The 21,517-nt window shown below is 54.9% G+C and overlaps 1 protein-coding gene across 2 annotated transcripts in view; it reads left to right on the forward strand.

Moving 5' to 3' along the window:
- CDH22 (cadherin 22) overlaps window positions 1–21,517 on the forward strand; it is a 67,640-nt gene that overhangs the window by 37,039 nt on the left and 9,084 nt on the right. For both annotated transcript variants that reach the window (XM_025875475.2, XM_073880333.1), the window contains 3 exons: window positions 8,025–8,161; window positions 19,877–19,998; window positions 20,113–20,230. In XM_025875475.2, coding sequence (XP_025731260.2) covers window positions 8,025–8,161; window positions 19,877–19,998; window positions 20,113–20,230 — 377 coding nt within the window. The remainder of the gene's footprint in view (window positions 1–8,024; window positions 8,162–19,876; window positions 19,999–20,112; window positions 20,231–21,517) is intronic.

The raw sequence follows: 21,517 nt of genomic DNA on the forward strand, positions 1-21,517 counted from the left end.
CCCGCTTAATATCCCCACGATTGGTCCGCTGGCTTCCTCCAGGTCTTTGCTCAAGAGTCACCTTCTCAGTGAGGCCTTCCCTGACCACTCTTTCTAAAATTTCATCCCCACCCCAACCCCCAGCCCCAACACTTCACATCCCCTCTCCTCGTGTTACTCTGTCCTCAGTAGCCTTCACCATCTAACACGTCACCTAGTTTTCTGACTCCATCGTCTGTCTCTCCCGCTACCAGATAAGCCCCGTGAGAGCAGGGAGTTCTGTGTGTTCACCACTTTACCTGATGCCCTGCACTCGGTGGACACTCGCTGACTGCCCTGATGAGTGAATGAAACATAAAAGAGAAAAACTGAGAAGAGAGAGAGGCTCAGGGGCCTGGGGAGAGCCTCACAGTGAGAGGAGGAGGTCGGAGAGAGGGGGAGCCAGTGGGAGGACCACGGGAGGAACTAAAAGAGGCAGAGGACCTACCTGACCATGTAGAAACAGAGGAGATCTGCTGAGAAAGCCAGAAAGGGAAAGAAAGGGAAATAGACACAGGGAGAGAGAGGGGTGAGTGGGGGCGGGGGGAGGCAGGTGGGTGGAGGGGAGGGGATGCTGCAGCTCTGTTGATGTTTCTGGAAGGGTTTGCGAAGTCCCTGACTGTGGCCCAAATTGGAAGAAGGTCAGGCAGAAGAGACGGGAAGAAAGGTTGTAGCAGAAATGATCCAGAGGAGGTCAGGGCTGGGGGGAAGGGCCATTGTTGGACAGAAGGGAAGGAGATTCCTGAGCTCCCTGCTTCCTCCCTGAAACCCCTGGACATAATCAGTAAGTAATCCCAGAACCAACTATGTGCCAGGATCTGTGCTGAGCATTGAAGAGAGGGAGAAGGGAAGTTAATTTGAGGACCTATGCATTACATTGTTCCAGATGGGTAACGTTTCCTTCATCATCTATGTGAATGGTTCTCTGAGTTGTACAGTGCACAGCATGTGCAATCTTACATGGCAGCCCTGGGTGACGACAGAGAGATGCCTCCCTGCCTAACTGCCTAAAGGCTCTCAGACTGGGAAATACCCTCAGGGGTCTTAAAAGACTTCCTGGAGGAGGCAGGAAATGAGCTGAGCTGGTACCTGGGTATGGTCAGGTGTACATACGAGGTGAAGGGCATTCCAGGCAGAGGAACAGCCTGTGCAGGCATATGGAGGCCGAGGTAGCTGTGCCTGGAGAAGAACAGACCATGATGGCTACAGTGGACTGAGGGAGATGAGGCAGCAAAAGTGAAGTCTGGCAGGCCTCAGGGCAAGCTGAGGAGCTCAGACTCAGGCCAGAGGGCCAGAGGACCCGGGGTTGCCTCTGCCCTCCTCACTGCCCAAAGCATCCTGCTGCCTCTGAGCTCCTCTGCCGCCCTTCCACTCAGGCTGTCGGGACAGCCTGTCAGCAGCCCCCTTAGCCTCTGGCTGGGCCACAGAGCTCTCTCTCTCCAGGAAGGGATTATCACCCATGTGTGTGAGGAAACCAAGGCCCAGGGAGGGAAGGAGGCGTTCCTGGGCTCCCCCGGGTAGTTGAGAGCCAAGAGTAGGAGCTGAGTCCTCACCTCCCAGGTTAGTGCTCCTGCCTGCCTGCTCCCCTCCCCTGCACTGTCACGCTCACACCCGCTCTCAGCCTTCTCCCTGCTCCCCCTGTTGGCTTCCCTTCCCTCCAGCTTTTATCTGCACTGAAAGGGCCAACTTTGAAACCAGCTTCTCACCTTCTTTCATCTCTCTTTGCTGGCCCCTTCCCTGGGGCTCCTCAGATGTGGAGGCAGTGAGGAGCTTGCGACAGGTCCAATTTAACACCACAAACATTTACCCAACTCCTCCTCCTCGTCCGTCCTCTGGGAGCCAGGCCCGGGGACAGGCAGATGACTCAGCCAAGGGCAGAGCTGGGGATGAGCACCCTCTCTGCAGGGGACAGACGCGGAAATAGGAGGCCAGTGAGGGGCCACTGAGAGACAGAAGGGCTCCTCATGGGGCACATGTGCTGCCCAGAGCCCAGCTTGCATCCTCAGCTCCTGGGTTTGCAGGGTCATGGGCTCAGTCAGCGCCTACACATTGAGTCAAGGGGGAAACAGTGGTAATAAGACCTCATCCCTGCCCACAGAGAGTTTGCCTTCACCTGGGGAGAGACAGTCATCGAGTCGTAAAACATTTGTTGACACAAGTTGTGAAATAATTGCTGATAAGAGCTACGAAGGAGTTAAACAGGGTAATAAGATAGGGCAACAGGGGCTACTATGGATTGAGTAGTCCAGGAGTTGACAGATGAGCTGAGATCAGAATGATAAAGTGAGAGCCAACGTGCAAAGATGTGAGGAAGAGCATTCCAGGTAGTGGGAACAGCAACTGCAAAGGTCCTGGGGCAGAGGAGCTTGGTGTGTTCCTGGAGTTGAAGATATTAAGTGGTATCCTGGGAGATTTTATCGGTAAAATCTAGGCACACTAGGCACCTGGGAAATACAGCGGTGCAGATATGCAGGGTGGTTTTCTGAGTTCCTACACTGGGGAGTTGTTGCATTTTCCCCTCAGGAGGTATCATAGCAGTTTACAGATGAAGGAACTGAAGGTCAGAAAGGAGAAGTGACTCTCCCAGTGTCATTCAGCTTGAAGGGGAGAGGAATGATTTAACCCATGATTGTCTGCTTCCTGAATTCAGCCTCCTGTTATTTTACCCCAGCTTCTTACTCTCCCTGTGGTTAGGTGTCCTCCCCTGTGCATAAGGCACAGAGATGAATCAGACATAGGCTGACAGGAAGGCTAGGCCCCCATGTGAAGGCATCTAGTGACAGATCTAAGTCGAGTGGTCTTGGGCTGAGACCGGGGCTTGAGGACTACAGAACTCCATGGAGGGGTGAGTACTCGATGCACCACCAAGGGGAATGAGCACAGACTTCCGCATATGGCCCCCAAGCGAGGCTGAAGAGGTGAGGTTGGAACAGGGAGAGGATGCTCCAGGTTGGAGTGATGGTAAGGGCCGGGAAGCAGGAACATAGCCGTGGATTCAGCAGGTTAAGTTCAACAGCAGGGTGATCAGCTGGATGAGCTCATGTCAAGGTGGGCAGAGAGGAGTACAGAGGGGCACTTGGGCCAGGCTGGGAAGGACCTTGAATGTCAGGTGGAGAAGCAGGACTCCATGCTTAGGCGATGGGGAGCCTTGGAAGCTTTGGAGGGAGAGAAAAGAGTGCTCAGAGGGGCCCATCTCTGGGTTAGGCAGCCTTGCAGATAGTCAGGCTCTTGATCAGCCCAGCATAGCCCTACACCCTGGTGAGTCTTCTTCGAACATCAAAACCAGCAAAGCCCACACTGGACCAGTGGGAGCAAACACCTCATTTCCTCCCAGCACTCCACAGTGGGGTGCAGCAGAAAGTACATGGGCTCTGGAATCAAAGAAGACTTGGGTCGGAATCTCAGCTCAGTTGTAGACGATCATGGGACGATCACTGGACCTACTGCAAGCCTCAGTTTTCCCATCTCTATAATGGGCATCATGATAGTACCTGCCTCATTCATTTATTCAAAAATTAGGTATTAAATGTCTACTGTGTTCACTAGGTTCTGTGCTCGGTGCTCCCAGGGTTGGAGGGAGGCTTGTTTGGCACCTAGTAGGCCCTCAGGAAATGAACATTAAACATTTTCCTTTGTGGCCTGGACACCCATTTCTACCCTTTAATCTGCAACCTGTATTAATCACATACAAATTCCCAGGCATCATGTTTGGGCTTTGAGTGTGTGTCTTAAGCTGGGGTGGGGGGCAGGTATGTAGAAAGAATCGGAGATGGGGTGGAGTGAGCAGAGAGGAATCCCTGGTGGGGGGAAGGGGAGCCCCTTCTGCATCTGAAGAGACTCTACCTCTAGTCGCTCGGGTGGGGGCTGCCTCATTCAGCCTGCTGCGCACATGTGTACATGAGCCCCCACAAGGGAGGCCTGGGAAGGCTGCACACACAGGAACCTGTTGCCTTCCATATCTCTCATGCCTGTGCGTGCACTGTATGCACATATTTATGCGGACAAAACCCACATAGTGCACGCCCAGGCCAAGAAGCAGGACCCTCCCCACATCCCCCATCCTAACCTTGACAACGGCAGCCCTTTGTGCCATTGGAGTGTGTGCAAGTGTCTGCAGGTGTGCCTGGCCGGCCCTCAGGAGGGTGCCCTATGGATTGAGACAAGGCCTTAGACAAGGCCCTGCACAGACCTGGGTGTCCACTAACCAGCCCTTTTGACCCAGGGCAAGGCACTTGGCTTCTCTTAGCCCAGTCTCCTCATCTGTGAAATGGGGGGTGATAACAGTGCCTGGGAAGATGGGAGGAGCTCATGCACGTAAAGGCCTTCTGCAGGCCTGGCACGAAGTCTTGCTGGCAAAAAACGTCAGAGCAAATCCACAGGTCATGTGGCAGGCGCCCAGCACTGCTAGAAGTGTTCCATGGGTAGCTACTTGTCCAACCCTCGGAGCTGCTCAGTAAGGTAGGCATTGTTATTATCTCCATTTTCAAGAGGAGGAAACTGAAGAACAGAGAGATCAAGTGATTTACCCAAGGCCACACAGCTAGGTTTCAAACAGGCAGATGGGCACCAGATCCACGCTCCTGACCATCATTCTGGGTCCTCCCTTGCACGCATGCACAGACATGCACACACAAGTACCACACACTACCCGACACCTACCCACACTCTCTGTCTGCACTCCTCCACCCGCACATGCTCCGGTTCCCCTCCCTGCCGTCCAGGTCCTGGCTGACTGAATGAGGAGCCGGACCTTCTAGATCCACGGCTGCCTCCCACCCTTCTCAGCCTGCTGGAGATATTCCAACGGTCCGCTGTCAGCACATGGGGCCTCCCACTCCCGGGGCACACAGGCCACACACCGGTTGGAGGGGACTCGCCTGTCCCCCTTACTAGATGTTTCTGAATAATAATTAGAATAACAATCATCCTCTCTCACGGAGTAATTTTCCTGGAGCTCAGCTAGGCACCTTATCCCCCCAGCTAGGCATTTAATCCTCCCAGCAACTTGCAAGGTAGGATTATCATCTCCATTTTGCTCAAAATTAAAGTTCAAAGATTGAAGTGACTCATCAGGGGCATCGCGGACTTGGATCCACACCCAGGGCTAAGCAGCTGCCTCTTGAGCTTTAGGGTTTCCAACAGCAAAGCAGTATCACACACACACAGACACACATGCACACCACTCACATATTCAGGTCACACACACACACACACACACACACACACACACACACACACACACACACACACACACACACACACACTTTCCGCCCACAACACCGACCAGACGCACAACTCATGCACCTGCACGCGAGGTCCATAAGCTCCCCCTCTCCCGCCCCCCATGTCTGCCAGGCCACGCCCCTTGCTTCACGCCGCGCCCCTCCGCCCCTCCCTCCCACTCACTGGCTGGCTTCCTGAGCTGGAACAAAACCACCTGGGCTCAGCCAGCCACACTGACCTGTAGCCCCAAGTCTTTTGCTGGTTCATGGCAGGTCCCTGCGGCCCACCCCACAGCCTTGGGAACAGCTGCCTCCACTTAGATTCAGCAGCCCCTTCCCCTCCAGGAGGGAACAGAAGAGAAAAACTGAGAGAAAAGACGAGGGAGTTCTAAGCAGGAGCAGGAGAAGCAAGAAGATGGCAGGCGTCCTCCCACAAGCCCTGCCTCATGCCCAGGCCCGACCCAGTGATCAGGAGACCCAGGCTGTATCAGGCCCTGGCCTTCTCCGGGACTCTGGTCTCCCAGGAGAATCGGGGAGGTTCCTTCCAGCCGAGCTGACACTCGGAGCCTGGTTCTACCTCCTTTGGACCCAAACATCTGACGGGGAGGCCCAGGCTGGGGACGCGGAGGATCGGAGGCTCCATGCTTTGCAGCTTTGGGTGGTTCAATGAGCTATAAAAGAACTCTGGGTAGAGAGTCCCAAATTTGGGTACAAATACCAATTCTGCGACAGCTCCTGTGCAGTTTTGAGCACGTCATCACTAGCCCACAGGGCATCTTTGGATAAATAAGAAAAGATCCCTTTTGAGAAGATCCTCCCTCAGCTAGGATGGCAAGCTGAACACTGGTTAGACTTTAACCCCATTTCAGCCCTTCAGCTGGTTGGTACCTTTGTGCAGGATACAACCTGCTCAACCATATTTGGCAGTCCTAAGCTTGGCAGGTTTCCTTTCTGAGCCTCAGTGTCTTCATCTGCAAAATAGGGAAGATCCCATCAGCTTCCCAGGGTGCCAGGCAGGGACTTCATCTGTCTCATTTGCTCTTTTATCCCGGGACCTAGCACAGAGCAGAACAGAGAAGGCACTCAGTTAATGTCTAAGCATAAAGAAATGCAGGGAGGGATGGCTAAAGGAAAAGCAGGCTACAAATTACTAAGTGCTGTGCTAGTGGAAGGAAGTATCATCTTGGGTCTGAAGTCCCTCATACACTTTTGCCCAGGTCAGGAGGCCCCAGGTTGGTCAGGGGCAAGGGGGATGTGGGCTTAGCAGCTTAGGGACAGGGAGGAGAGTTGATGGGAGCTCAGGAAACTGGCGGTAATGCCCACCATACCCATACACACAGCCTTTTACAAGTTGGCCGTAGCTTTCACCATCTTTGCCTCCACCCCAGTAACTATGAAAAGAATAAGGGATGTCACCTAGGCCTATGCCCAGACTCATGAATTAGCCCCTCTAACTCACACCAGTGTGAGGGAGTACAGGGGAGTACACCCCCTTTTCCAGATAAGCAAACGGAGGCCAGGGAGGTCCAGTGACTTGTCCAAGGTCACACAGGTGAAGTAAGTAGCCTAGGATTCAAACGCAGCTCTGATTACTCTCAGATGCGGGCAGTCCCACTGGGTGTCATTATTCCCATTCAACAGATGAGGAAACTGAGGCCCCGGGGACGTTGTAATGCAGCTAAGCCCCACTATAGGGTCGCTTCAGGGCTTTGCGCCTCCAGCAGCGGGCGTTCCTGGCGCCCTCGCCTCCCTGGGCCTCAGTTTCCTCCTCTAGGAGATGGGGAAAGGGTCCCTTTCCTCCCTGTGGGAGGGGCCGGGTGGCTCAGGCTGAGCTCCGCCCCGCCAAGCTTCTTTGTCCTCGCCGCACAATGCATGCGCCCTTGCTTGGCGTTCGAGGCCTTTGTGGGCCGCGCAGCCTGGCGGCGCCCCCGCCCGCGTTATCAGCGCTGGGAAGCGGCGGCCGGAGCTGGCGGGGCCTCTCTGGGCCGCCGCCCGAGACATGTGTTGGACACGGGCCTTTCAGGCCTGGAGCCGCCGCACAAAGGCCCGGGAAGAAGGCGGAACAAAGGGCTTTTTCACGCGGCAACTGAAAAGCCGCAGATTAGCTCGCGCGTGCTGCGCTGGCCGGGAAGGGCCGCCGGCCGTCTTTCGCTCAGCCGTGTGGCCGGGCTGGGGCCTCCACGCCGACCCCCTTTCTCCTGCTCAGAATGACCCCTCGCACCTCCCCGCCCAGGACATGTCCAAGCCCTGGATCCCGCGCCCCGCGGGTGCCCGTGCCACACTCTGCCTGCTCCTCCGTTCGACGCGTTGGGCGCCGTTAGCCGTTCTCTGAATTATTCCTGCCCGCCATTCTCTGAATGATTCGTTGCATCTCTGTTCCCCCCATCCGCCCCCCAACCCATGCCAGCCCCGCCCCCTCCCCAAGCCCAATTCGAGGGTCAGCTCTTAGGGAAAGATAATCGAATATGCAGTGAGTGCCAGGGACTTTGCCCACTTCCAGCCTCACAACTGTGGGGTGCAAATTATTAGCCCCATTACCCAGCAGAGGAAACCGAGGCTTAGAAAGGTTGAGCGTGGCCCGTGGTCACACAGCCGGTACCGGTGCCGCAGAGAGGCAAACCCACATCCCTTTCCACCCTTCCTCTCTTGGAAAGGGTTTCTCTGCTCCTGATGTCTCCCAGGCAGATGATGCCTCTTTTGGGCGGCGGGGAGGCTGGTGGACTTGGGCACGGGCTCCACCTGGCGCCAGGGCACCTTCAATCAGCCCCACCCTGCCTCCCTCAGGTACGCCATTGACCGCGACTCGGATTTAGACCAGATCTTTGATATCGATGCAGACACGGGCGCCATTGTGACGGGCAAGGGGCTGGACCGCGAGACGGCCGGCTGGCACAATATCACGGTGCTGGCCATGGAGGCGGGTGAGCCGGGGGGCGGGGCGAATATCGGGGCGGGGCGAAGGCCGGGGGAGGGGGGGGGCTGAGGCGGGGCAAAGAGGAAGAAACCGGGCACAGATGGCCGGGTTGCGGGAGGCAAAAACTGATGCGGAGGAACAAAGACCTGGGAAGGATCCCAAGCCAAAAGGCGAGAGCTGGTCTGGAAGCTGACTTCCTTCCTCAGCATTTATTGAGCACCCACTACATACGAAGCCCTGTTTTAGAGACTGAGGATACAGCCTTGAACAAGACAGAAAAGCTCCTGTCTTTGTGGGGGAGCGCTAGACTGTCAACAAACAGGTGTACATATGCCGGATGATGTGAAGGGCTAGTGAGAAACCGGGAAGGAAGAGAGCCGGGGAAGGGGACTGGGAAGAAGAGGGTGTTGTTCCTCTTAGAAGAAGGCCTCTCTCAGAAGGAGCCATTTCAACAGAGACCTTAGGAAAGTGAGGAAGTCATGCCCATGTCCGGGGGAAGAGTGTTCGAAGCAGAGAGAACAGCCAGTGCAAAGGCCCTGAGGTGTTAGTTTGCCCAGCATGTTGGAGGAATAGCGAGGAAACCAGTGTGGTTGGCGAGGGGCAGAGTGTTCGGCCCTTGTAAGTTCTTTGGACTTTGCTCTGAATAAGGCGGGAATCACAGGACAGGGGCGCCATTTGGGCTGAGGAGGGACATTACCGGACTGGATACCTCTGGCTGCTGCATGAGAATGGATCCTTTGGGGGGTGAAGGGGGAACTTAAATGTGACAGTGGCAGGAAGACAAGACCGTGGCCTGGCCCAGGGCGGCAGCCATGGAGGAGGTGAGATGTGGTCAGCTTTGGGGGACAGGCTGAAAATGGCACCCCGGGATTTTCTGATGGAATGACTGGCGTGGAGATAAGAGATAGAGAGGGGGTCCGGGACTACTTCAAGGTGCTTGGCCCCGCTTCCCGGAAGAGCGTGCGTGTGTGTGCGCGCGCGCGCTTGTGTGTGCGCGCGTACACCGCGGGCAGCTTGGTGCAGCTGGCACGGGTGAGCGGCAAGAGGAAGAGGGGAAGCTCTATGCATGGGGTCCAGATAAGTAAGCCGTAGAGGTGAGGAGCTAAGACCACAGGGTTCACAGAGGCCCAGGAGAGGGGAGGGGGCAGCTCCAGGCCTCCTCCAAAACCAGAGCAATGCTGCCTGGACCTGATCTCCAAGCACCCCCCACCCCAACCCCCATCGGCTCTCAAGGTCCAGGAGCTTGCAGAGCTGCCAGTAAGCAGTCATGACAACAGAGAGACTCAGAGCCTCTGAGCCTCCGGTGCGTGGGTGGGCGACATTCCAACTTGCCCCTGCGCGCACTTGGTGGGGGGGGGGCCCAAGTCCCTCCTGGCCCCGCGAGCCCCCTGCCAGCCTTCCTCCTTCTCCCGGTGCTGGCGCCCTCCCCCTTTGCAGGCCGGTGGGCCAAGGAAGTCCCTAGGCTGAAGTTCCCTCCGTCTCTTTCAACTTCAGTTTAAAAGAAAATACAAAGCTGGCTCAAACCTCAGTGCCTGCTACTCGGGAGCCTTTGAATCCACTCCTCCACCTCATGAAAGGAAAGTAACAAAGGTGGCTGGAGAGGAAGTGGCGGCTGGACTGGGGGGGAGGAGAGCTCCCCCTCTTCCCTCCCTGAGCCTGCTCCCTGGGCGGCCAGGGGAGACTGGCCTGGCTGCTGGGCAGAGAGCCCCCTCTCCCTGCCTGCAGATACATCTCCCCCGCACGCGTCCGGCTGCGCCACCCTGCCTGACGTCCCACTCGGGTTAAGCATTGTGCTTCTGCCCAGTGGGTCTCTTTGCAGAGAGCAGCTAGAGTGGTATACAAAGTCTATAATGCTGCCATTTCACAGAAGAAAGAATGTGGAGGGGACTCTCCCACAAACATTTTACAGTGTTTACCTCATCCATATTCTGGGCTAGAGGCTTTCTAGTGTGGACTTCTATTGAATCATGATCAGTAACCGATCAGCACCACTTTACTGATGAGAAGATCGAGGCTGGGAGAGGAAACTTGCCCAAGGATGTGCGGTGGCAGAGCTGGGATTTGGAGCAAGTCTGCCTAGTTCCCTCCGCAGCAAGGCCACGTGAGCTCCTTTTCCTGGGTACTCTCTGCAATCTGAGCCCCACCTCTCTCCCACCCACCAATGCCTAGCAACCGACCATGGGGAAGATGAGGCTCTGGAAGGAGACTGATCACTGGGCTAGAGACCCTCCCCCCTAAGCTGCAATCAACAACCCCTGCCCAACCCTGACCAGGTATTAATCAATGAGAAAACGAATGGCTCCCGCTTCACAGAGCTAATGGGAGGATTCAATAGGATCATGCATGGAAAGAACTTGCCTAGTACTTAATAAGTGCTCAATTAGAGGTACCTATCGATCTCGACTCTGGGCACTTGACTTCGAGCACTGACTCTGCACAAGGCATTTTACAGTAGTGCGCTCGCTCGTTGAATCTTCCCACCTAAGAGGTGTCGGTTCTTCCCTTATCCCCAACCTATGGATGAGAAGTGAAGTCATCTGTCTAAATTTCCAGCCCCAGCCTGTCTGACTCCAAAGCCCTGCTCTCACCCAGATGCCCCTCAAGTCATGTTTTTTTGGTGCCAGGCACGAATCCAGGAGTGTCACAAATAATCCACCACTCCAGCTTCTTGCCATCTCTGCAAGACAAGGGCAAAATTATTATCCCCACTTTACAGAAGAGGAAATAAAGGCTCAGGGTGGAACAGCGATGGTTCCAAGGTCATGGAGCAAATCCACGCAGGGTCAGGGCTCCACCCCCAGACCTCCTGCTTCCCAGCAGCCAGCCCAAGCCCCAAGTTCAATGCCAGGGGGTCTGCCTGTCCATGGCCTCCTGCTGAAGCATCCATTTGGCTTCCTCAGAAACAGAGGATGCTGGTGGAGTCACGGTGGCCCTGCCTGCTCCGGGCGTAACAAACCCGAGGTGACAAGAATCAGAGGGGAAATATTTATACACAGTGGCGGAGCTTGGCGAGCACCTTGGAGAAGGCTGAGCTGGGTCGGGAGCCGCCGCCTGCTGTCATACTGGATTACCTCAAAGACTCCCCAGCCACTTAGTATGCCGGCTCCCTTCTCCCCGAACTTCTGAGTCATCCATTCTGCCCATGCAAACGCTCCTTCCACTGACATTATCTTTAACGTTTTGTAATCATGAAATATTAATGACCGATATTGAATTTGAAGTACAATTTGTGTCTGAATCCTTCGGTGGAAAGGGCAGTTGTAAAGGGACAGTCTTCAAAGAGATGGGGGTGCAGACTTGGAAGGCCAGTGCTGGGGTGAGGGTTCCAGGGGCCGCATCCGGCCCCCCTCCTCCAGGGTCGTCTGGCCCTAAGCTGGTCTGTAGTGGGGGAGGGGCAGGTCTCTAGCCACCAGGAACAGCAAAGAGTTAACCAGATTAGCGAGACGCTTCCCCACCTTGGGTCACCCTAGGCCAAGTACGTCTTACAGCACCCCGGTTTTTCCTACAAACCACGGAGCGCTTGTCATGATTTATGTATGTATTTGTGTATTTAGTTAATCTCTTCTCCCCAGGAAGCTGTACCTTCCACGAGGGCAGGGTCTTGTCTGCATCTGCGCTATTTATACCAGGCCTGGCACTTAGTAGGCATGGGTAAATATTTACTGAACGAACTGGTAAAGGCGCTGGCCCACCCAGTGAGGAAAGTAGGGTGGCGTGACGCGCGAAAACGGGTCAGTTGCACCGTTCCCAGCTCTCTGCACTTGGACGGGTCACTCTCCCTTTCATTGCCTTACTTTTCTCATCTGTAAAATGGCACTGTGTTAGATGGCTGTAGATAATAATTTTTTTTAAGATTTTTATTTATTTATTTATTTATTTATTTATTTGAGAAACAGAGAGCGAGCAAGAGAGAGCAAGCACGAGCAGAGGGAGAGGGAGAAGCAGACTCTCCACTGAGTAGGGAGCCCGACATGGGGCCTGATCCCAGGGCCCTGGGATCATGACCTGAGCTGAAAGCAGACGCTTTACCGACTGAGCTACCCAGATGCCCCAAAGATTATAATTTACGATATCTTTATAATAATAGCAGCTTCTGTTTGTTTGAAGCTTACGATGTGCCAGACATCATACTGAATGTTGTACATAAAGCATCTCATGTCATGTACGTTAGAATCTGTGTATGTAAAATGACTAGCATGGTTCCTGACACACGGTACTTGTGATTCATAGCCAGAGAAAAGAATCTGAGGGAAGAAGGAATGTCAGAGATGATGGACTCCAGCCCCCACCCCGACCCTCACTTCACAGCTGGGGAGACTAAGCCCAAGGAAGGGAAGCAACTGGCCCAAGTCCAGCAGTGAGGCCTTATGACTCCCAGTCCAATGCTCCTTAGGAGGACAATAGGGAGGGGGTGAGAGCTTGCAGTGGGGTGAGATGCAGAGTGCTCAGTTGCCACAAGGACACCCTCCGCTCCCCACGTGTCCACCCCCAGCTAGTGTTTTCAGAGGGCCTCTCCTCACTGCCCATCCCGGTCTGGGTGCTGCGGCCTCTCCTCACTGCCCATCCCGGTCTGGGTGCTGCGATCTGGTGGTAAGCAGGGCTCGGCCACTGACCTCGGAGCTCACAGGTAGGCGGGGGAGAGACACATCAACAGCCAGTGACAACACGGAGCGGAAGGGGGCAGTGGGCACTCAGGAGGAGCAGGGAGGGACTTGCCTACCCAGAGGGGAAGGAGGCAAAAATCTTTCCCAAAGGAGGGGACATCTGAATTGGGTCTCAAAGGCTGAGGAAAGGGAGTTTGGGTGCTCGAGGCAGAAAGACTCAGAAGCTCAGCCGTGCCGCTGGCCATTCTGAGAAACGGGGAGACGGGGGCGGGGGCAGAGGCTGGGGTAGGGGATGGCTGGAGCAGGCGAGGTGAGGTGAGCATGCAGACCCTCACTGGTTCTCTGCAGGAAGGGCCTTCAGTGTCCTCTGAGGAGCCAGACATCTCCTGGAGACAACAGGGAACCAAGGCAGGTCTTGGAGCAGCAGAGTGACATGGTCAGACGTGCGGGCCCAGTGTTCACTCGTGAACAGGACGGGGCTGGCCTGGAGCAGGAGGGCACATGGGAGGCTGTGGTGAAGCCTCAGGCTCAGACAGGAGCTGGGGGTGTCAGGGCAGGGCTAGGACGGGCAGGGAAGCTGAGTGTGGTGCCATCTGGGGAAGAGGCTTGGCACAGTCCTACACGGAAGGGGCTGCTTCAGGAGGCACTGAGCTCCCCATCACCAGAGGTGTAAATCAGGCCTGGGCTCCTCTTGGACTGGGTAACTCCCGGAATCCTGTGGTCCCTGAGTACCCAACAGAGGCAGACCGGAATAAAGATTCTGTCGTGTCCATGGGGTCTCCAGAGGACAGCCCAGAACATCAGGACCAGCTCAGCCCTAGGAAGGAAAACTTTCTCCCACCCCACCCCCATTCCAGAGTCCCTGATTCACCCTGAAGTCCTCCTTTACCCTTTGGAGGACTACACAACGCCCCCCCCGCACAACGAAGCCTCCGGTCTCCCCTGGGACGCCAAAGGGATAATCAAAGCCCTGAGAGAGACAGAGAAGGGTGCCCAAACCTCCTGCTCCCACTAAAGGTGAGTGAGGACAGGGCAGGGGTCTGCAAGGAGTCCACTTTTGGCAGCCCTGACACCCCTCCCCTGGAGCACCCCCACTTATTCACCCAGCTTGTCTTGGCCAGCGGGTAATTGGGATGATAAATCTTCCTGCCCAGCTGGCCAGCTCTAATCAGAGCCTGGTGTCTGGATGCAATTTAATTCTCTCGGGAAGGGGAGGAGCTGGGGGGACTGAAAAAGAGGGTCCGCTCTGCTGCCCACCCTCCACTGCAAGTGAGTGAGAAGGAGGTGCCTTTGAGCTGCCCCCCAAGCTCTCTCCCTCCCCTGCCCCTGTTCCCTCCCCCTCTCCTTTCCCCACCAGTCCCTCCTTCCTCCCCCCACTTCTCACTCCCACTCTTGCAACCTCCCTTGCCTCCTTCTCTCTGGGCTTCTCTTTCTCTCTCTCCGTTTGTTTTACTGATGAGAAAACCTTAGTCCAAAGAGAGAGGCAGGAACAGCATCACATAGCTTGACTCTTGCCCAGATGGAGGGGCCCTGGAGGGGGTGCACCCCCTACAGAATTAGTCCACCCAAGGAGGTATTGGTCTCTCCCTGTGGCCTCCCCAGTATCCCAGCATAGTCAGGGATGGCACAGGCAATGAAACCCATTCATTCAACAATCTTTATTAAGCACCTACTATGTGCCACGCACATAGCAGTAAACAAAATAGAAATTATGCTTACTTTCTAGCGGGGAGACAAGTGATGAGCAAGTTAAGAGTTAAGTAAGTAAAGACATAGGGGGTGTTGGGTAAGTGCTATGGAGAGAAAGCAGGGAAGGGGTGTCTGGTGGGATGGCAATGGACACATTTAAAGAAGGTCATCAGGGGAGGCTCTCTGAGAAGGCATCTGGGCAAAGATCTGAAGGTGAGAATGGAGCAAACTTGGAGCAGAGCTCAAGAGAGGGGTGAGCGGGGCGCGTGGGTGGCTCAGTTGGTTAAGCAACTGCCTTCGGCTCAGGTCATGATCCCAGGGTCCTGGGATCGAGCCCCGCATCGGGCTCCCTGCTCCGCGGGAAGCCTGCTTCTCCCTTTCCCACTCCCCCTGCTTGTGTTCCCTCTCTCACTGTCTCTCTCTCTGTCAAATAAATAAATAAAATCTTAAAAAAAAAAAGAGGGGGGGTGAGGGACAAGGCCAGGGAGCTAGCTGGAAGATCATGTGCATGTGGGCATGTGGGCATGTGGGCATGTGGGCATGCAGGACTTGGGCTAATATTCTTGGTGGCCGGGGACTGAGGCAGTCAGGGAGACCTTCCAGGAGGAGGCAGAGACATGTGTTAGGACGTTTAGGACGCTGAGGCAAGTGGGACTCTGACGGCTAAAGATGGCAAGAAAGGCAGTACCATCTGATGATTAGAAACTCCCCCTCTGGAACCAGACCCGGGTTCGAGTCCCAGATTGATCAGTTGTTCCCTACGAGACCTTGGGCAAGTTCCTTACCTCTCTGAACGGGTTTCCTCCTCAGTAAAATGTCAATAATACTAGTCTCCACCTCCCACAAAGGTTGACAGGAGGAAACGGGGCAGCACAGAGCCTGGCCCACAGCGCATGCCTCGCATGTGTTTGCTGATGTCTTTCTGGGAAGGAGCACGTTCCTAGCAGTGCCCTTAACAGAGTCACCAGGCCAGCTCCCATTTCCTCTTCCCTTCCCAGTGGCCCCCCCCCAGCCCTCCAAGCCTAGTTTGGTTGAGATACCAGGTGAGTACCTGCCAGGGGCTGGGGTCTTCCTTGGAAGGGATCCAGAGTCTCATCATCTACAGCCTCTTCCTCTTCTCCCGGGTGTTTGCATATGCTGTCCCCATTCCCTGGGGCACTCTTTCCCTTGCATGCCCGTCACCTGATTCCTTCCTAGTTGGATCTCAGCCTAAAGGTCACTTACCCCAGGGAAAACATCCCTGCACCCACCCTGCTCTTGAACCTTTATCTCTTAGCTCTTATCAGAGTCTGGAGTACTGTCTGTCCCTGCCTCAAGACCGAGAGACCGTATAGGTCTTGCTCACTGTTATGTCCTTGGCACAAAGGAGGCGCTCAATTCCTAATCATCAGCAAAATCCAGCAGCCTCAGCTCCAAATGGCCCAGTCCGATCCCCTGGCCGTTATACGTCAGGGTCTCCGAGGCCCAGAGAAGGTAGGAGACCTGCCCACGGTGCACAGCAGTGCTCCCGCCCCTGGTCCAGGGGCCCACTGAACAGCCCACCTCCTCGGCCCCCAGGCCCCCAGGGTTTCACCTGCCACCTTCCTGGATTCCTAGCGAGGTAGCTCAGAGAGGGAGCCCCAGGCCGAAGCACGTTTAATTTTCATCTAGGAACTGGTTAAGGCTGCAGGCCTGCTCAGCTCTGGGCTGTCAATCAGCCTTCCTCAAGGCTGCATCAATTAGTTTAAAAATATTGAATGCAATTTTGCCTGACACAACATATTGCAGCTACTGCAAAATATAATTTATTTTAGAAGAAGAAATAATTAAACTAATTTGCATGTCAGTCAGCTGAACTGAGATGCCAAGAGGGGGGTGGGGACCCATGAGGAACCCAGCCCTGGGAGAGGGCACCTGCTGCTGGGCTTTGGGGAAGGGCCACTTGGACCTGGGTCCGAGCAGTAGCTGGTGCTAGATGGACAGATACCCAGGCAGCAGGAGGGCCTACTGGCCTTGGATCTAGACCAAGCACTGGCCGTAGAGGCAGGAGACCCAGGACCCAACCCGGCTCTGTGCTGACTCCCTTATGGCTCTGGGCGAGGTCCTGGCCCTCTCTGGGCCTCAGTTTTCTCATCTACAAAATGGGTTTAACAAGACCTCCTTTACAGGTTGTTTTGAGAATCAAATGAGGTCATAGATAAGAAAGTTTGTTATTGATTGGAAAGTCCTGCGCAGGGTGAAGATTAATTAATTGATGGAGTCTTTGTTTTATCCCAGAAACATTTAAGACGGTAAACTTATGAATTAATTATTAACAGTGATCACAAATGTGGCTAACTGTGATCAGGAGGGGTTTAAAGGAAGTCCACCGGAAGTAAGATAACAGGTTGGACTCCCCCACCTGCCAGTGGTTGGCAATCCCCCGCCACATATTAGATTCCTACAGCCATTAAAAAACCTCAGTGACCACGCCTTGGGCATCACTGTGTTTCAAAGCCTTCCCAGGTGATTCTAACGTGCAGCCAGGCTGGAGGCCACTGCGATGTCATGGGCACACAGGCCAGCCCCAAATCCAGGGGTCCCTGGGATCAGTTCTGCCGGTGGTAACTTGGCAACATAGAGGCACACCCCTTCCCTGCTCACTCAGCTGCCCCACCTCCGAGACCTGGGATCCACAGCCATGCCAAAGGGTTCAGGGCTTTCCCAGGAGGTGACCTGTAGCATTTTTAAAAAGGAGGTAAGAGGGGTGCCTGGGTGGCTCAGTCGGTGAAGCGTCTGGCTCTTGGTTTCAGCTCAGGTCATGATCTCAGGGTCATGAGATCGAGCCCCACGTCGGACTCTGCACTGGGCGAGGAGCCTGCTTCAGTCTCTCTCTCCCTCTCCCTCGGCCCCACCCCTCCTCGAAAAAAATAAAATAAAATAATAAAAGAGGAGGCAGGACAACAACGAAAAGGTAATTATGTGAGGTGAAGGATGTGTTAGCTAACCTGATTGTGGGAAACATCCCACAACATATATGTGTATAAAATCATTACATTGCACACCTTATATCACGTTGTCAATCCTATCTCAATAAAGCTAGAAATTAAAAAAAAAAAAAAAAAAGAGCAGCTAGAAGAGGCCCAGCAGATTGTAAAGGAATGGCTCAATAGTGGGGGTCTCGCCAGTAGTGGACCCGGCCCCCCTGCAGCATGTCCCCCTCAGAGGAGCTGGCCCTGCTCTGGGGTCGCCCTTTTGCATGGCGCCTAGGCCCCTGCGCCCCCTCCCTCTGCCTCGGCGGGGAGAGAGGTGCCTGGTCCTGGCAGCGGGCCTCACCCTCCCCACCTCCCCTCCTCCCAAACACACCCACCTTCTGTCTGTTTAAGTTCTTCAGCAACACACTTTTAAAAATAACGGCTTGCCCGGCATTCCCAGTCACGACTCCGATCTCCCGCCCCCAGAAAAGCCCCCTCTAATCACTGAAGCGGCAGATCTGGGTGAGCTGAGAAGATAAGGTGCCCCTGGCTAAGGGGAGCTCCAGAGAGGGGTTGGGGGTCTGCGTTAATTAAGGACTCGCCCCCCTCCCATCCCTGACCCCAGGAGGTGGCTCCACCTGCCCCCGGATCCCATGTCTCCTTATCAACACACACGCAGCTGCAGGCCACGGCGGCCCTGATCAGAGAAAGAGGCAGCCCACCAGCCCCACTCCCCCCAGAACTCATGGGGTTCCTGGCTGCTTGGAAGCTTCCAGGCTGCCCCCAAAAGAGCTCCCTGTCCGCCAGGTTAGATGCCTAGCCACCCTGCTTGGAAGGGGGTGGCTTCCTCTCCCGGCCCTTGAGGTTGCTGGTGGATAGAACTTGTCGGTAACGAGCTCATGACTAAGATAGCTGAGAGCAGGGCACCAATGAGCACCCAAGAGGTCCAGGGGACAAGGGACAGAAAAGGCCAACATTCCAGGTACTGCTCAGAGAGGGCAGGCTGGGACAAGCTATCCTTCAATCACTTGATGTCATTGCTGAAAGGACACTTCAAGGATGTCTGTTTATTTAACAAATCCTTATATAGCACTTGTTATGTGTTATATACACAGTTTAAAAAAAATGCTTCCCAGATAGGAGCTCAATCTTTCCTCTTAACCAACCCATTACTAGTAGCTCCATGTTGCCGGTGAGAAAACAGAGGCACCCAGAGGCCAAGTAACCTGGCATAGACCACACAGCTACTAAGTGGCAGAGCTGAGATCAGAACAACTTGCCTCGGAGACTTTACTCTTAATCACTGTGCTCCGTTCATTTTCCAAATGTGGAAAGGGATATTAGGGAGGGAGGACCAAACACTGGGTCAAGGACAGAGCCATGCCTGGAACGCAAGCCTCTTTCCGTCCATGTTCTTCCAGGCTTCATTCACTCGTTCAACAGATGTATTAGAACTTACTCTGTGCCGTATCCCACGATGCTGGAACCTGGGGGTCAACACATCAGGGACCTTGACCTCAAAGACATCACAGGTGGGGGTGTCATGGCTTTGCTGAAGACCCTGGCCAAGACCCACATCCAGTGGCCTTGTCTTGCCCTCTCAGAATCAGGTCTTAAAAGAGCAGAGGTTTGAGAGCCTACTTGCCAACTGACCAGTTCTTTAAAGTTTCTCACGCTTTGTTTCTCTTCTGCAATGTGGAGATAGAAATTGACCCAAGCACAGGATTTCCACATGGATACCTGAAATGATGGATGTGGATGCTCCGGGTGCGTTCTGCGCCCTTGATGGTGATGGGATGTCGAGAATGGGATGTTGGTTGACGGCAGTGGTGATGATCGTGTTGCCAGAGGTGGGAGCGGCGGTAGCTGTGTGATGGTGACGTGGGTGTTTATGGGGGTGGGTATCGGTAGTAAGGGCGGGGCTGGTAATGGTGTTTGTGGTAGAGAGAGTGACCGCATGGGTCACCGGTGGTGGTAAGGGCGCTGATTAGGGATGGCCTTGGTGTTCGTGATAATAGAGTTGAGGACGGTGGTGCCTTAGGTAGGGCAGTGGGGACACCATCATTCCGATGGCAATGGTCTAATGGCGAAGCCAGCAGGTTGGTGACTGCGAGAGTGGTGGGATTGGAGATGGTGGTACTGGTGGTCATGTTGGTACAAGGACAATGCTAATGAGGGCAGTGGAAACAGGACTGGTGACGGTGATGGCGAAAGTAGTGGTGGGGATGGTGTTGACGACGGTGCCAGGTGGCACTGGGGGTGATGGTGGTGGAGGCAGTGGTGGTCATGCAGGGATGGTGGTGGTGACGGTGACAGCAGTGATGGTGGTGACCCCGTCATGCCCGCTGTCCTCAGTGCTGATCCTGTTCCCTGCCGGGTCAACCCACGGATCTCTCAGTGTGACCCTGCTGCCTCGCCTTGTCCTCATGGCAGATGGGGGGTTGTCTAGGTCTCACACTTGATGCTGCTCACCCCGTTCCTGTGCTCTCACTGCAGACAATCATGCCCAGCTCTCCCGGGCATCCCTAAGGATCCGAATCCTGGATGTGAACGACAATCCCCCAGAGCTGGCCACTCCCTACGAGGCAGCCGTGTGTGAGGACGCGAAGCCAGGACAGGTACGTGGAGGGGCTGGGGCCTGGGGGTTCTTGGGACTGGCTGGGACACCCTCTACCCAGGTCCAGTGTGGACTAGGCCTCACATCATCTCCCTGCCCCATCCTCCCCCTTCAGCTGATCCAGACCATCAGCGTGGTGGACAGAGATGAGCCTCAGGGTGGGCACCGCTTTTATTTCCGCCTGGTGCCCGAAGCTCCCAGCAACCCTCACTTCTCCCTGCTTGATATCCAAGGTGAGTTACCTCTGAACCACCAAATCCTAGGATGCACGAGGGAGGGGCCTAGCCTCCCCCTCTCCCCTTCCCGTATTACCAGTGGAGAGACTGAGGCACCCAGAGAGCCAGTGTTGGGTCCAAGATCACACAGAAAATCTGGGTCAAGCTAGAGCTGTTCCCCAGCCCACTGGCCAAACCCTGAAGAACAAGCCGGGGGCGGGTGGGCGGAGTGGAGAGGGGGCACCCCAAGAGAAGAGAATGGAAAGATACAGGGAGGGAACAGATGAGGAGTAGGTGGGCCAGAGTCCTGGATGGAAAGAGCCCCCTGGTCTAACTGAAGATTGAAATAAGTCACGTGCGCACACTCCCACCCTTCAGTTTAAAAAGCGCTGTATTCCACTCATGTTTCCCTTTGCATCCTCACGGCCACCCTAGGGGGTGGTTTCCTTACCCCTCCCCCTATTTTACGCGTGATAAAACGGAGACTCTAGGAGGAAAGGGACCCACCCAGGGCCGTATGGGGAGTCAGCGGCAGGCTGGGATTCCAACCCACCCCTGTCTCAGATCCAGAGTGCTTCCTGCTTTCGCTCTCTTGCCACCTTGAAAGGGACTGCCCTGCACAGCCTGAGCTGATCCCACTGTGAGATGTGCCCCAGGAAGTTCCTCAAGAGGCCAAAGTCTGAGCCTTGGAGCACTGAACTGGGGGTGGGGGGGCGTCAGTGGATTGGGAGTGAGGGCCCTGGGTCCCAGGCCAGGCTCAGCTGGGGGCTTTCTGTGCAACCCCAGCAAGGTCTGCACTTCCTAAGCCTCCATTTTGTCATCTGTAAAATGGGGCTAAAAGGGCCTGCCCCTGAGATGGCTAGGTGGCCCCAGCAAGATGAGGGTATATTGTTAGTACCTGGAACACGTCATCTCCTGCATTCAGCAATTATTTACTGAAACACGGTGCCTCTATATCAGGCACTGTTCTGGGCCCTGAAATACAGTGGCAAACAAGACAAAATCCCTGCCCTCATGGAGGTGACATTCTGGTGAGGGGAGGTAGAAATCAGACAAGTGAATAGTATGTTGGGGCTGCTAAGTGGCTGGAGGGTAGATAATGCAATCGCAACAAGAGTCTAGACTTGATTTTGTTCAGTGCTGGGCCCCGAGTGCCTAGAGCAGTGCCTGGCACATAGTGGGTGTTCCATAAAATGTGTTAAACAAAACAGGGGAAAATAAAGCAGAGTGACAATAGGAGCTATTTTAAATAAAGGGGCCTGGGAAACCATCTCTGAAGGAATCAATAGTGAGTATAACTCTAAA

Source organism: Callorhinus ursinus, unplaced genomic scaffold, assembly GCF_003265705.2.
Source record: "Callorhinus ursinus isolate GAN/ISIS: 27379988/994484 unplaced genomic scaffold, GSC_fseal_2.0 scaffold38, whole genome shotgun sequence".
NCBI lineage: Eukaryota > Metazoa > Chordata > Mammalia > Carnivora > Otariidae > Callorhinus > Callorhinus ursinus.